At 41.3% G+C, this 16938-nt stretch overlaps 1 protein-coding gene across 1 annotated transcript in view; it reads left to right on the top strand.

Annotated features, from left to right (window-relative positions):
• LOC137796759 (kazrin-like) overlaps positions 1-16938 on the top strand; it is a 96072-nt gene that overhangs the window by 24934 nt on the left and 54200 nt on the right. The window contains exon 3 of the mRNA XM_068594865.1: positions 14675-14882. Coding sequence (XP_068450966.1) covers positions 14675-14882 — 208 coding nt within the window. The remainder of the gene's footprint in view (positions 1-14674; positions 14883-16938) is intronic.

Raw genomic sequence — 16938 nt, 5'->3', positions numbered from 1 at the left:
CAATACAATCTATTCTGAGGCAAATTATATCACCAGTACAGGCGATGTAATGCAAAAAACACTTCCCAGACTAATTCTGTTTACCATATTTATTTTTTCTTGACTTTAGGGTTGCGGCCCTCAGGGTGAGAACCTTTCCTCTCGTATTCTCTTCAATGTACCGCATATTTATACTGTATAATCGGTTTCATTTATTTTGTGTTAAAATCGTTTGAATCATCTTGTTTGAGCATTAAAAAAAAAAAAGTATGGATAAAAGATGTAGTCTGTTGAATGCAAAAATATCCCATCGTATTAATCATGAAGCTTGCTCCCTCTGATCCCTATCAGCTGAACCGTACAGTGTTCATCTTCTCCCGCCATACCAATTTGTAATATGGTCGTGTAATCTGGTGTAATGCAATTAAACAGAGGCGGGATGTAATCCCACCATGTAAATCAGGATCAGAGGTGCAGGGAGTTTTAGACCGCCAGCTTTCAGATCTGGTGCTCAGGATGACCCTCCTTACCCATCATTCAGTGGGCCTAGTCCTGCTGCCCTGTGAAGAGTACGCCACCAGGTGGTCATTATAGAAACACGCTCAGTTATCACTCAGATGAGGTCAAACTGCTTAAATCCAGTTTGGATTTGTTTACTGTAGTTCACATTTTTCCTCGATTGCCCACTTTGAGGCATTCTGGGTAGTCTGTAATTCAGAGTCCTCTTCAATAGACCTTTCTCTCAGCAGACATTTTGACTTGTCATAGTAGGAAACGTTTTACTTTCTAGTTACAACCCTGGAGATGCCGCCGTTCTTTTCAAACGTCCCGGTGAGTGGCATTCAGCCGACGTGCATACTATCACGAACCTGAAATCAAAGCAGCTAGATGGGATTCAGTCATCTTTGATTTCTGTGAAAAAAGACCAACACTATCTTTCTAATCCTTAAGTGGTTTCCCTTCCGCCAGAGTTCCAGCCCTAACTTCTAGCTTTCAGCGATCAATCTGCACATTTTAAGCAGGTAAATCATTATATGAGAGCAGTTCTAACGTATTTTTCAATTTTAGTTTGATATAAAAAAGGGGTCTCAGTTATGGAGAAGAAGCCAATTATTAAATAATACAGCCATAACATTTTTGTCCACATGTTGGTGTGAGTGTTCCCATGAAAAATATAATAAGAACAGTAAAGTTGTTCTTATGCATGGTAGAGGTTGAAGGGTATGATTATTCAGAAATGTGTTTATATTAGATTATTATATTATAGAATTGATGCATTGTTTTATTTACACCTTCTGGTGCACAAATATGGCGCTAACATAATAAAAACATTTCACTGGGTGTAAATTACATCTTTTTTTTCACATTAAGACAAATGGTTTTGTGACTCTGTTATGACTTTGAATGTGAATTACTTTGCTGTAAAATATTTGTCATCTCACTGTGGCTTAAACCGCTTCACTGTTCTTATGCGTATGGTTTATGGGAACACTCACACCAACACGTTGACAAAATGTTCAAGCTAACTCATATCTGATTGGTTCATATTTTTCACTGACTCGTGCGTCACTGGAAATCTCAGATTGCTTCTCGAAGCTCTTAGTTTTTTCTTTCATTCGGTGACTTCACATTCTGCTTGTGTGTGTGAATATTTCATGCAAGTGAAACTTTAATGCAAGTTCAGATTTTTGCTTTACAACTTCTCACATTGTTTTCTACAATTTCTGTCATCGAGTCTACGACCTCTTTCATTTTGCAACATATTTACCTTCATAAATTCAGGAAGAGCTTAAAGAATAAATGCAGACGTTGATGATTAAATCTGTGGGGATTCTCCTTCGGTCTCTCATATTTAGTTCATTTAAATATGTGTACTTCGTGCTCTGCGTGATCCTTTACATTTACCATGCTTCACTCTAATCCAAACGGTCCCCCTTCAATTTGCCAAAATTTCTCATCCACAAATTCTCCTCCGCTCCATCTCATCACTTCCTGTGAACAAGGCGACGCTCTAAATGCATGAAGAGGCCATGAACATTTAAACGGAAAGTTTTGCTGAGAAAGCATGACAAGGTGTAAATGCAGCAAACGGGATCAGAAACGCAAAATGCTCGTAACGGAAGCACCTAACTTCAGTATGTTTCTAAAAGCTGATTATAACAAATGTAGGCAGCCATTGTGCTGGAGCCATATATACGTTCTTGTGTAATGAATCATGTTCTTAATGTGCTACTCTGTTCTTTTCTAACTTTGTTAGTATTCATGTTTGCAATTGCTCTCCTCGACTCTGAGTCCTCTTACGCTCTCCTTCGGTTCTTCATGTATGAGTTTGTGAGTGTGTGATGCCGGCTGGTTGTCGCGCTTCGCTCTGCCTGGATTCACCACTTATTGCAGTTTGACTGCTTGTTTCCGTCCTATCAGCCTATCAGCATGCATAATCATGCATCACTGTTGCCAGATTACTGAATCTTACTTTTTTTTTTACAGTTCCCTGGAGAGAAATTCTGCTCTGTCGTGAATCTTTGTGATGTTTTTTTTTTTTTTTTGGGTGAGCAGATGGTATTTTAATGAACTCCACAGCAGATATTTTAATGTGATACTTATCCTTTTTCAACCCTGACATAAAATTCCTTGCAGGTGCGTTTGAAAGAGTTGTAATTGTTATTCTTTGAAAACAAGGTGAGACTCAACCTTTTTGTTATTGTAAATCACAGAGAAGTCTAGCTTCAGGCGTAAATTCATTTGACTTATCATTTATGATGAATGATAATGTTACTTCAGGATCTCTGTATTTTAACTCCCAGGACGCGACTTAATATTCTTTGTTAGTCATTTGAAGGTTAACACATTCTTTTCTTGGATTCGGTCTTTTTTTCAGTCTGGACATCTTCATTTTTATATAATATTTATTTTCACGTTTCCAAACTTTTCACAGGTTCCTGCAAAATGTAGCTCAGCAGGTTTCCATTTTGTTCGGCTGAAACCAGTTCTGCTCGTTCACCACGGAAGATAGCACCATGTTTGATCTGGAGAGGAGCTGTTTTGAAAATGGACCTCTCGTGGAATAATTTGAGAGCTGTTGCTCTATATGACTAAACTTCTACCAGCCCGCTGCTTCTTATCGATTTCTTCTTCTTCTTTTTCAGCAGTCTAGTTCATTTTAGTTTTAGATCAAACTGTGTCAAACAGTAACTATAAAAGCAAAGTCAGTAGACTTTACAAGTGAATACTCAGTTTATACTGTGGATATTTATGCTTTATATAAGAGGTGGATCAATGTGAGCACGTTATTGTGATTTTAACCTGCCTGCAGTCTGGGAGGGTGAACAAGGTAACAAAAATGATAAGCAATTACATTTCTTTAAAAACATTTATGGCAAAACAATGCAGTCCTGAGGGAATTATAGGAGAAAGAGATAATGTAAGGTTGAACTTTTAGTGGAGTAGATCTTCAACAACAACTTAGCAATTCTATGAATATTAAGCAGGCTTTACAAACATTTTATAGATGACAATTTACAATGTACTTACTTTAATATATTTGATCACATTGTTGGCATTATAAGTGACATTATAATGAGAGTGTATACATTTTAGCAGTGTGAGAGATGGATAACATATTTTCATCCAAAGGTATAAATTGAAAACAGAGCATGTGCTGCTGTGTACTTAAGCCCTTCACTGTACCTTCCAGCCTCTCCATCCCGTCTGTGGTTTATGTTTAGGCATGGATTTTCTCTTTAGGGAGTAGCAGGATGACCATTATGTTTTCAAAGGCTTGTGTAATGAAAGGTGGTTTTGATGTGTCGAAGAATTGCAGTCCAACGTGATTGTTGTCCTCGGTAAACATACTGCCTTTTATTGTGGACCAAGAAATACTCTTTTTATCCTCTTCTTTCCTTCTTCACTTCCACTTTCATCCGTGTGGTTGTCTCCATTTTCTTCTCATCTCAGAATCACACGTACAAACAGCAAGACAGCAGACACATTTACCCAAACATGTCTCAAACAAAGTCTTATTAGACGCATACTGTTATTATTATACTGATAGAAAGATTCACGAGACACCTCAGAGTAAAATCATTAAACCAAGTACATGTATTCTGAGGAAAAGGAGCAAAATCAGAAGTACAACGTGACAGGCAAACTGCATATCCTAGACTGCTCAAAGAATCAGCCAAACGCTATCATATTAAATACACATGTTTATCAATACACAAAGGCACACATGACGTGTTTATGGCTTTATCATGAGCTCTTCCTAGTCATCTGACAAATGACATATTGACACCTGCTGTCTCATGACTTATCAGGAGAGACACAAAGTTGGTGTGTAGATATTAACATGGGAGGGAGTTCAATGAAAAATCACTGGCCTTTTAATACTACTTATTATGAATGAAACATAATATATGATTATTAATTTTACAGTAGAACAGTACTTAATCAAGAGTAAATATGTTTTTCTTCCAACAGATACACAACAAGGACACACACAGGAACATGTCTGCAAATATACTGTTTGGGTACATTCACTGGATCATATTCATTTATTCAGCATGACTGTATAATTATACTATGGTAATTAGCTTGCCCAAATGCTAATTTTTTTGAAACAGAAAAAGAACATTTCATTGTTTTGCTTTCCATGGATCTTATTATTAATACCCTGTTATAATCCCTTACAAGAGCTCAGCTCCCTGAGCCAAACAAGTTTCAGACAAACTTAATATTGCATGCAGATTAATGCAATTCCTGGCTCCTGCAGGAGCCAGCCTATTACACACATTTAAATCACATACATTTACAAGTAGAATAAGTTGGAGCCATTTAATAAAAGACATAATACAAAAGTATCTCATCAGCACAGTTTGTCTCTACAAACACATTTGCATAAGTGCTTTGCCCTTTTGCACTACGGCATATGTAAAGTAGTCGTATCCTCTAACTGTAGTCACAGTCTAAAAGAGGTTTTAAGGCAGGAGAACGAACCTCCCTTTCCTTCAAATTATATTCGTGGATGAGTCAGCCATATTACTCTAATTAAAATGATCAAAGTCCTGCTGTCAGGTTGGCACTTCTTCTGCACTGTTGTGGCTTGCGTTTAATTGCGTTTGCATGTCAATGTTTGAGCTATTTGTACTTGTGCATATGTATGTGAGTACAATTGTGTGTATGTGTGTGGTGCATATACTGTATGTACATATGATATGTATGTGATTGCATGTGTGGATGTGTGTGGTGCATATACTGTATGTGCATATACTGTATGCATATGAAAGGCCCTTCTTGCATTACATATAGGCTAATCCTGGAATACTGAGAGAGTTTGGTCTTCAGTGTCCCTCTTACTGACTCCTACTGCACGCTTGAATGTCTTTCAATTTAGTCCTTCTGATAACTCGGCTCTCTCTCGCAGAGATAAATGTTGAAATATAATAAATGACTTCACATGTTTTGGCTCCAACCTCGTTTCTCTCTTACACTCCCTGTGCCCTTCCATTACTCTGCCTTATTTATCTTTCTCTCCGCTTCCCTTGTTGCTCCTTTTTCAACTTGTTTCAACAAGTTTCATATCTTGTAGTATTAGCTTTAGCAAATAAAGTAATTCCCGGAACACAGCGACTTGAAGTTCTTAGGAACAATTTTAAATTCTCTCGGCGCAACAGGACTATAATTGTATCTTTAACAACGGAACAAGAATTTTGCTCTATTATGTTATCAATGTTTAAAAAACATTTTTGATTCTTTTTGTCATCCTTTGCAAAAATGTAGCACTTAAAGACATTAGTGAGACAGTAATTGGACAGGGGTAGTGTTTTCCTGCTTTCAATAGGAATTTTTGCAAAGCGGGGGACTGAGGATGTCACTTGGAAAAAGTGTACAGAGTACTGGCGTGCATACAAATTAGTTGCATAAAGACACCAATGAAGCGGTGATGGAGTTATTATTGTCTCTAGTGTTACTATTCATTGGAACGGGTCTCTAGAGTGAGAACACATGATAGCAAGAGGAGTCTCTTAATCAATAGGCTCTGCAGATGTGCCTTTACACACACCGACAAGAGGATAAGCTCCTTATCAATATACACTGTACCAGCTTTCCGTCAGACATGGATTAATCTGTGCTCAGTACTGCACAGCCCCCCCCCCCCCCCCCCAAACCTGTCTGTCAGTTATTTGGCTGCAGTGCTACATTTAAACCTGGGAGTGGTCTTCTTTGGTGCAGAAAATTCCTGTTTGGTCTCAGCTAAAAATGTTTTCACTGCAGTGTGGATGGCTGTTGTGCATCTGTTACTGTGTGCCGTTCAAGCATTGGCCACTTAAAGCCACAGTTTGAAATTTGGCAATGCACGATGAATGACATCACTCTTATGTCTGTGCAGTTAAAATAAACAAACACAATATATTGTGTTATTTGTGAGCTGTGTAGTGTATTTTATTAGTTTAAGACAGAGCCGGTCTAGCGGTTTCCCTGTGTTTCCAGTCTTTGTGCTAAGCCAAGCTAACAGGCTGCTGGCTGGAGCTTCATGTTCACCACACAGACAGGAGAGAGGTATCAATCTTGCCAACTCAGCACGAAAGAAAATATGTTTATTTCCCAAAACGTCAAACTACTTCTTTATATGATCTTCTTTTCTTCCATTAGTTGAAGATTAATTGTTTAACCTTTAAAGAAGTATCCCCCAAACTCTCGGTTATTCACAGAATAAGTGTGGCAACAGTCCTGCCCCTTCATCTCTTTATTCGAGGCTCGCCCAGTTGTCTCGGGAGGTGTACTCTAACCTGCTCTCAGCAGCCTGCGATGATTAGCCAATAAATAACTAAACGTATATCATAAATCAACAGGTAGAGCTCTGTCAGGGTGATTTCCACTGCAGTTGCCCTCTGAAAATCACTCTGCCGCTCTGAGAAACAAAAGAAAGAGAGATGGATGGAGGAAGGTTTGACAATGAATGAGGTTCAATGTGTTGTAGAAAATGTTTTACCTTGAGAGATATCCTCTTGTAGCATCACCCAGAGACAGCTCTTTTGCTCCATTGAACAGCTGGTCAATAGTTATGACCTGTAGTTGACATTTTTCTAGAATCGGGACGGTGAAAAAACTGCTAGCTAAAAACTAGCTACTCCAACGATTCCATGTTACTTCATTCAAATTACTTTAATTATGTTAATGATTATAACGCCGTCAGCTATCTCTCCCATCTCCCGCTGGAGCTAGAGCCACATCGTACATTCTCTCAACATCACTGTGTCATTGTGCCTCCTGCAGTGAAAAGCGGAGCATGATGACAAGGGTAAGAAACTCGATTAGGATGCAGCAAAGTAGCTACCTGCAAAACATACACTTTTTGTGTTGACGCAGGCTTGTTATCTCGCCACGATTTGTATGCATTAACAAATTCTGCAACATTCAGCTTTGCATGTCTACATGTTGAAGACAGTCCATGTTGGTGAAGAGGGAGCTGAGCCGGAAGGCGAAACTCTCCATTTAGTGGTCGGTTTACGTTTTAACCCTCACCTGTGGTCACAGACCCTGGGTCGTGACCGAAAGAAGGAGGTTGCGGATACAAGTGGCTGAGATGAGTTTCCTCCATAGGGTGGCCGGGCTCAGCCTTAGAGATAGGGTAAGGAGCTCGGGCATCAGGAGGGAGCTTGGAGTTGAGCCGCTACTCCTTCGTATCAGCTCAGGTGGTTCGGGCATCTAATCCCGATGCCTCCTGAACGCCTCTCATTAGTGGTTTTCCAGACACGTCCAACTGGGAAGAGACCCAGGGGAAGACCCAGGACACGCTGGAGAGATTATATCTCCCGGCTGGCATGGGAACGCCTCTGGATCCCCCAGAACGAGCTGGAAAGTGTGAGAGGGAAGCCCGGGTCGGCCTGCTGGGCCTGCTGCCACCGCGACCCGACCGCGGATAAGCGGCTGAAAATGGATGGATGGATGGATGTTGAAGACCAAAGTGTGACAACAATAGAGAGGAATTCAGCAGACGAAGAGCAATGGCTGAGGCAGTATGAGGACCACGAGGAGAAGAGGCAATGACAGACAACTGCCAGCAGGGTGCAGGAGTGAGGCCGAGGGCCAGTGCGGCAAGAAGCAAAGAGTATCTCTGTGGAGAGGAGGCATGCGATAGAGTGGAGGAATGGCATTTTCTGCAGTTTTTTTCTCCATCAGACATATCTTTCTCATCCCTCAGGTTTTGAAGTTAATCATAGCTAAAGCCTCCTCCCTGCATTCTCTCTCCCTTCAATTCCCCCAGAGTCCTGCAGACAAGCCTTTATCTTGATTCTCATCAAGGCCTCTTGCACTGCATTTCATCCGCAACCCTGTCGACTGTTATCTCCAAGTGGACGGACTGTCAAACTGTTTATTATTTTCAGACTATCAGAGATGGGCGGAAGGACATGGCTGCAAGGTGTTGAACTTGGGAATGACAGACAGTGCTGAGTTTGACAACTGCTAAAATGCCAAAGTTCAAGCCGCAAAGGAAAAAAATGAGCTGCAGCATTTTGTTTTGCAACAAACTGTTGATAGCGGACGGTTTGAGTGAGCGTTCAGTGATTAAAGACCACAGTGCATATAGCGTCACGTGAAGCTGATGGCTTGGCTTAAAGGACTGACAAGCACTTCCTATGATCAAGTGGCTTGTGTCAGATGCTCAACACTACGGTAAAAATGATTACTATAATAAAACACTTTAAGGAATTTCAAAGGAAGCCCCAAATGCAACTAAAGGAGAATACAAAGACGGTGTGCAGATTTACACAGCAAGCTTCTTTCCACCTGGCAGATATAAGAACAATCCTCCTCTTAGCTCTGTTTTGGTCTCAACCAATTCCTGAAGGAAACATATGGCTTTTTAGCTGCTAATTGTTCCACTATGTACACTAATATTGTTAATGTTTGGTGCTGGGAATGTATTGCCGAAAAACAACACTGATGAGAGCGAACGAAAACAACAAGTTGTGTACTGTAAAACCAAAATAGTGAATTAAAACACGATCGGTAGAGCTGAACCTTTCATGTTACATGCAATCATGTGATCCATCGTTCATTTAGAACTACTGGTTATAGCTTACGCAGTGCGGTGAAACCAAAGACAACATCAAAATGTCCACGGCAATACAACTTTTGGCTAACTAACTACAGCTAATGGAGCGAGAGCTAAAAAAGCTGACACACAGACAAAGGAAGAGAGTTGAGTTTCCGCTGCCTGACATTTACTGTTTACTCCATCAATGCCCCTCTGTCCCTGTGTGTCGCCACTCGGGGCAAAAGGCTTTCTCTCCTCGTCACTTACACAGACATAAATACCCATTTATGTATTTTCCTCCAGCTGTGCCATTTGCATTTGATAAATCTGCATTCTATGTGAACATTCAAAGCAAGGAACTGTAAGTGACAGAATCTCAGCTTTCCATAGTTTTTTTTTCTCCCGCTGATTACTCGCTGTCAAAGAATGCATGCTTGGTGCTCTTTTTTTATGTTTCATCAGCCCATATTCTTTAGGAAACAAAAGAAATCAACCACCATGTTTTTAAAAGCGTGTTAGTGCTGCCTTTTTGCTGTGGAAAAGCGGTGCCATATTCGATCCGACGAACAAAACAATTTTTTTTCCCAAATGTCTTGTTTGTCAAGAGTGTTGGCAAAAGAAGCAGGTGGTTGTGGGACAAAAAAAAACGTTTTAATTTGTAACTTTGATGAGGACTCAACACACTCACTCAAACGCTTCCTCTCATCCTTTTGATGCAGCACTCTTTTTCACAGTTGTTACTCCGTTTTCCTCACACAAACACACACTTCACTGCGGATGAATGGACAACAGTAAGATCCAAATACGATGCCAGTTTACCTGTCGACAAGTAGAGAATCAAAACTCTTGTACACTTTGATGTTGGCAGAGAGTGTGTTGTGTACAGAAACAGCTTTTACTTCCAGAATAATAAGTCCTGAAACCCGCTGTTTTTTGCTTCAGTACCCAGCAGGGTGTACATTTTGACATAAAGATATTTAGAAATTCAAAACTGCAGTCTGTAAAGGGCTAGAAGGGTTAGATTCAGAGCAGCTCTCCTGTCTAAAGGCTGAGACGTGCGTTCTAAAATATCTATCTGGAATAAACATACATATTGTTAGCAGTGTGCTGTTTTATAGCCATTCAGTGATGCTTTAGTCTGCTTCAGGGGCTTCATTCCTAGTGGAATATGTTTTCAAAGAGGCCTTTTATTATTTGACCAAGGAATGTGTCTGAAGTATTTCAATTTCAGATCAAACCTAATCATAAAGGAGGGGGTTTGATTTGGAAGTCAAATTAAAAGTATGTATTTTGCAAGAGCAATAACCTTATTGCCATCGTTAGCTAACATTTTAGCCATATTAACTTTATAAGGTAGTAATGATCAATGTTGTGTTTAAAGCTTTGGCTGCCATAAAAAGAAATCATCCAGGTTATAGGGATGGATGAATCTGTATGAACAATATAACGACTGATGGTTTGAGTTAAAGAAGTGGTATTGTCTCACCATATCTTGTTCTTCCCTGATGAACCTTAGAGTGACACTTTAATCTATTAATACAACAGCCTCTACTTATGGGAGACTGCAGTACGGGTTATAGTTAGACATAGGTACATTAATCAACACTTATATTAGCTAACAATGACATTAATCACTGTTAATGTCATTTAATTTATTTTTTTTTGGCCTGTATGATAAATGGTTGATGTGATGCTGTGGAAACACACTAATTTCTGGCTTCCTGTCTCTCATCTTGCTGCAGAGTGATGGCCATGAGGCAAAGCAGCATGTGACTGCGTTAGTCTCCCATTCATTCCTAAGCGACAGCCACAACATGAGACGTTACTGTGCAGTTTGGCCACCCAGTTCATAGTCACCCATAGGAGTTTCCTTTGAGTCCACCTGCAAACACCAGCCTTGATTCCAACAATACTCTCACTTTTTTTAAAGTATCATGTACCCTGAACTGTGTGCCACCAGCCAGCTTTGTGGACAGAGTTGTTGACCAACACATTGCTCAAATTGTCCTTCTGATGGATCCTCCTCTCACCTCGCCACACAGATATAAATTATTCCATGAATCAGGATTGATAATTTATTCACAGAGGAATAAACACATAATTTGGACGACATAACACGTCTCCTACACCTTCTTAAGACTATTTTTATTCTAGTTTTCAATGTTACATCTTCTCCAGCTCATCCTATTCACACATAAAACTACTCTATAGTCACACACCCTGCAGGCACTTTCGCTTTATTTTTCTAATAGCATTTTATGAACATTAGTGAGTCTAGTAGAGTGAGGTGGATATTTTCCCCAGGCCCCTGATAAGGCCGGTATAAATAGTTGAGCAGGGCATTATATCACTTTGCTATTGGGAAAAAATGGAAAGCATTCCAGTGCGCAGAGGATTAGTCGATATTCAATTAACCCAGGCAGACAGTCATGGTGACTGTTTATCAATACCTCTTTTTAACTGCACACCCTCAGCACACTTAATTTAACTTCCCATTAATAGCATCAAATAAGTGAGCAAAGTAGCAACACAAACGCTCGGCCATGTTTGTAAAAGTGAACCAAATCCATAGAAGCACTGGGGGGAGCACTGGTTATTTAGAGGAGTCAACCAAGTTCCTGCACTGGTCTGAAGTCTCTGTTAAGGCCAAACAGGCTTCCAGTCCAGTTGAGCAGACAGAGGAGGACTTTGTGTGTATTGGACGCGCCACAATTATACATCCTCATAGTATTCATCTGGTTATTGATGTATATCTGGGACATGCCCCGACCCTTGACCTCAAAATCATTCATTTCCTCGCATTCCACAGTTGTGAGTATAAAAGCCCTCGTAGAGCACTAAGCAGACTGTGGTCGTGGTTTCATACGAATGAAGACTTAGCTCGGCTGTTTACACAAAACCAATTGCGTTAGAACGAGACTCTTCTATGAAAAGCGAGAAGGGGAGAAGACCCTCCTCCCCTCTCTGTGCTACAGAAAGTGTTACGTTTGTCTGTTGATAATCAGCTACAAATCAGGGCCAGTGCACTAATCAGAGACGCTGATGTGAGTGTCTAGACGGTGATAACGATCTGCTAGCACGTGACGCGATCAAACACGCCAGTTCCGGGCACTTCTGGTAACTGTAATAATTGTCCTGTTTGCGTATCATTGGTTAACAGCAGAGATGCTGATATACGTCACAGAAAGATTACGTGATTGAGAGGCTGCTGACAGAAAGCGGACAGATGGAGAAAGAAACAGCAACAAACAGATGGATTTATTGCAATGACATTTTGTCATTCATGGACTCCAGACGATGAATGAAGACTTTGATGATCCCCTGACCTTCCATGTGACAGTAAACATTTTGAATTTGTCCGATACTTTGGTTTATGAACCATAATCCAATATTTCCACTTTTTGTGCTAGTTAGTAAATATTAGCACGCTAACAGGCTGAAATGGGATGATGATCATGGGAAATATTATACTTGCTAATCATCAAGATCTTAGCATTGTGACTTTGAGCATCTTAGCATTTATTTTATTTACAATGACTGTTGAATTAATCTGTTGACCGACTAATTATTTGACTGACTGGTCACTTCAGGACTATTTCTTAGTATAATTATAGTGTATTCTATGTAATTTTAATGAAGTAGTTGGGCATACTGTTATTATTATCTCTGACAGTTGGGATTAAAAGTTCACCTCAGGTGTCATGAAGGAGCCAAATATTGCTGCACAAACTCCATTCTTATGCTATTTATTAATCTGTGTGTGATTATATGACTGGAGACGACTGATTGACACATATTGGTCTGTTTTTCACCACGTAGCCATGATAGTAAAGGCTTTTGAACTTGTGTACTTTTATTTGAGACATTTTTTAGGGAATCAATTCCCTTTCTCATGGACAGACTATATTAATCTATATCCCTCTCACAAAGACATTGTGATATAGTGAAATCGGGAAAATCATTCATAGATATATCTAACAGCAAACACTTCTATATTGTAGAGCCCTGATACAGTACCACTAGAGAATACAGGAGCTGATAAGTTGAGGCAGCACACCGGTAACATTCTCCATCAGGCCACACTAATGGTCTTGTATCTGACAGACATCTGATCTGTGACACCACCACTGTGTGGACTTCACCCTAAACCAGCGACCAAGCTAGCGGTGTAACCAAGAAGGTGTGTTTCACTCGGTCGTAAGTCTAACACGCCTACATGCTCGTTGCTGGTCTCTCTTTCTGCCATTGTGTGAATACCAATGACTGTCGAGCCGTTATCGCCTGAGCTTCGGGTGACAGCGTCTGAGTGATGTATCACTCATCTGCCTCAGTTTGTTCGAAGAGACAGGATGTGTTTTCTTACTTGGGAAATGAAATGTCAAATGCAGATTCAAAGTTGTGATGGCTCAGCAATATCCGAAAAGTTAAGATGAACAGACTACCCCTGTCTCTAACCTTTTGTGTGTGATGGAATTGTTCTGCTGTACAGATAAGAATTGATGGCGGTGCTGTTTGTTTGCTGGGCTCACGGATAAGCTGAAATATAATCCTTCCAACTGTTTTTTGATCAAAGAAGTAAAGCTATGTTCCCTCCACGGCTCGATTCTAATTCTCCGGGCCTCTTCTCTTTGTGTTTAGCCCATCAGAGGTCTGTGCCTCTGCCCTCTGCTAAGTTTGCTCTCAGAGTTGAAATGTTTTTCCCCTTGGGTGCCTTGAGCCAGCCCCCTTCCCTTTCCACCGACGTGGGGGTGAGCTTTCCCAGGACAAAGAGATGAATATATAATGGAATGAAAAAAGAGGGGGTGGAAGAGACAAAAAGACAGCGGGTGTGTTAGTGAGAGGGAGGAAGGGAGAGTGGGAGCAGGACTGAAAATATATAGAGGGCTTGACAAGTGCTTGTCAAAGAGTTCAATACCGCTGCCAAGCGCTGACTGTAGGGACACAGAGAGAAGAAGAAGTAAAGAGAAACAATCTGTACTTTTACCCTATTACAGACCCGATTGCTAACTCATTACAGACTCCATAGGGTGTGTGATACACAACACGCTCTGTAGTTAGAGAGTTGCTGGAGAGCAGCTCAGTCCAACTGCGTCCCCCTCCTCTCCCCTGGTCCTCCAGCACATGGTACAATCCATTTAAAAGGCTGCATGTCATCTCAGTGTGTGCTGGGTCCTCTCTGAGAGCAGCTGCTCACAGCACATTCTCCTCTGCGGGAGCACTCACTTTCCCCTCGCCCGCTGAGCTAAATCTCCTTTTCTGTTCTGTCTTTTCCCCCCTCTGTGCTCTCTTTACGGTCTCTCTTCCTCTCTCGCTCATGCTCACTGTCTTTCGCCTTTGCCCTGCACACACAGAGACACACACATGTTCTCTTTGACTCTGTGGTGCTTGGCCACACAGACGTTATTCTTTATGCAGTAACAGGTAGACATCATTTCTGTGCTGCTTCGTGGAGAAAAGAAGAGGGACTGTCGTTTTGGCTTTTTTATTTTTTATATGTGCGAAGTAAACTGTAGGAGAGGAAGCACAGGTGGAGGAGGAGGAGGAGAAAGAGGAGGAGGAGGAGGAGAAGGAGGAGAGGGGGATAAGAGGAGGAGGAAGCTTCACCCCCTCTAATGCTCCAGTTGACATCATGCGGCTCTGTGTGGATTTGGTCCTTAGGGGAAAATTCTTAAAATGATGGAAGACAACAAACAGCTGGCACAGAGGATTGATGGGGCCATCCAGTCTGCCAGTCAGGAAGTGACCAACCTCCGCTCCGAGCTCTCCGCCACCAGCCGCAGACTGGCAGAGCTGGGTGCCAGCAGCCCCCCTGCCTTGGAGAACCACCACCAGTACAACCACCACGATGACAGCCTGCACTACCGGGGTGAGTGTCACAGCATGCGCGTGGATGGGAATGAATGAGTGTGTGTGTGTGTGAGAGAGAGTGAGAGAGAGAGAGATAGAAAGAGAGAGAGGGAGAGAGAGAGAGAGAGAGAGAGAGAGAGAATGTGAGCACACTCACACCTAATCCGCTGCATCTTTGCGTGCACGTGAGAGTGAGAACATGAATGTGTGAGAGTATTTTGAAATCAACAGTGGGAAGTATTCGAGGAATGTGCAGCGGGGAGACTAATATCATTCCATCGCTCCTCCAGTGACTGTTTTTTCCCCAAAGTCCACAACCAGAATGACAGTGGAGAAGGCAGCAGATTTAAAAGAAAGAGAACAAGAGGCGGACTGAGTGTTGTTATTAGACGGGAGGGGCTGGGGTTAGAGAGCGTGGGCTAGAGCCGGTCCGGGTTTGGTTTCCCAGGCAGCAGCTGGACTCCTCTGGGGCTGCACTCCCTCTCCAGCTCTGGCTCCTTCTGCGTTCTCTCCCCAACTCTGGCAGGGAGTTTTAAACTGAGCTTTAGGCCAAGGAACTGTATGCCAACATCTCTGACGGGGACTGCCTGCCGACAGACACCATGGCACCGTCACTTAGCTGGGAGAGAGATGTGATGAATGAGAAATAAGCTTTAAACTGACGTTTTCATGGGAATGTTGATGTTCTGGCCTCGTGCCATGTCAGCAATAACCCAAAGACTATGACTAATATATACAGTTTTATATGTAGTTGTTGCATGCCTTATGACGCTTGGTTGCAATTAAAAATAATCTATGGCTATTTTATTTTTGCTTCAGCTTGTGTAAGAACATGGCCTGTGTGTAATTAAACTTTCTTATGACAGATTCGGCTAAGCCACTTTTATATAGCTGACATCTTGAAATCATTAATATGTTTTATTTTGGAATGAGTGGAACAACCGTGTCAGGAAGGAGTGGAACAACCGTGTCAAGGAAGTCCTTGTGATCTTGTTACCCGAACTGAACCGAAGATACCGCTGATCAAATCAGTTTATTGAGCAACTCATTAGCCACAACAAAATGAAATCTTACAGACGACTATAGCAAGACATAACAGATTCTTCTGTTCACCGCCTGCATGTACAAAAAGTTTGTGTGGCTGAAGTTTAGTGAAAGGCCATTGAACAAAAAGACCATATGTTGCAGGACTGCAATGATCTCGGATTGAGATCATACCCTGTCAGACAGCTTGCGGTCAGTGTCCAATAAATGGCTCCCTGTGTTAAGCATACGTAGTGCAGCAACAGGTGATTCCTTATATCTGCTGCTAGCCCTAAATGCTCAAGGCTGATCTGTTCGAAATATGTTTTTTGGAGCACTGATATACTTGTCAGTGATTGGCTTGTGAGTCATGCATGTCCTGCAATAACTCATCGGCTTTGCATGTTCTCGGGAATTATTCAATAATGTGTCCTCAACTTCATTGATTCAACACTTGATGTTCAGCTGTATACGGTCTTCTGCAGAAAAAAAAACACTGATTTTATGATGAAGTCATGTTACACTGACATAGGATACAATTTGCTATCAAGTTGCATTACGGGAAATGTAAGGCAGTCATTATGGAGCCGTGACTGATGGTTTTGAGCATCCTTTTTGATCGCGTTTTGCAAACTTTATGGAGGTGAAATACTAATACATTTATTTCATTCCCCTCCAGGCATTTATCAGTTAATCCGAATGCGATGTTAGCTTATCAGCACCCAGTGAACTAATCACAACAATAACTGAAAGTTATTCGAGAGAAATAAAGATTGTCACTGCTGCTACTTTTTCTCTGGTGCCCTCCCTCATCAGCAGTAAGGGAACCCCCACCAAGGTTTGTTTATATTTATATTGAGCAAACTGGAAGTTCTCAAGCAGGAGATTCAAGTATTGAGCGGGCCGGGTTCATGTGCTGGGTAGATTTGCTTGGCCTGTGAGACTGGAGAAGTAACTACCGCATCTAAAAAAGATCTGGGATAATCAGATGCGACAGGTTATTAGTTATTAGTGTTCAGAGCGAAAACAGAAATATTTTTTAAAAATACAAT

The sequence above is a fragment of the Clinocottus analis genome, unplaced genomic scaffold (genome assembly GCF_023055335.1).
Source record: "Clinocottus analis isolate CAN_PGR_092001 unplaced genomic scaffold, fCliAna1.0.p SCAF_3, whole genome shotgun sequence".
NCBI lineage: Eukaryota > Metazoa > Chordata > Actinopteri > Perciformes > Cottidae > Clinocottus > Clinocottus analis.
This window is presented reverse-complemented; position numbering and strand designations above follow the sequence as displayed.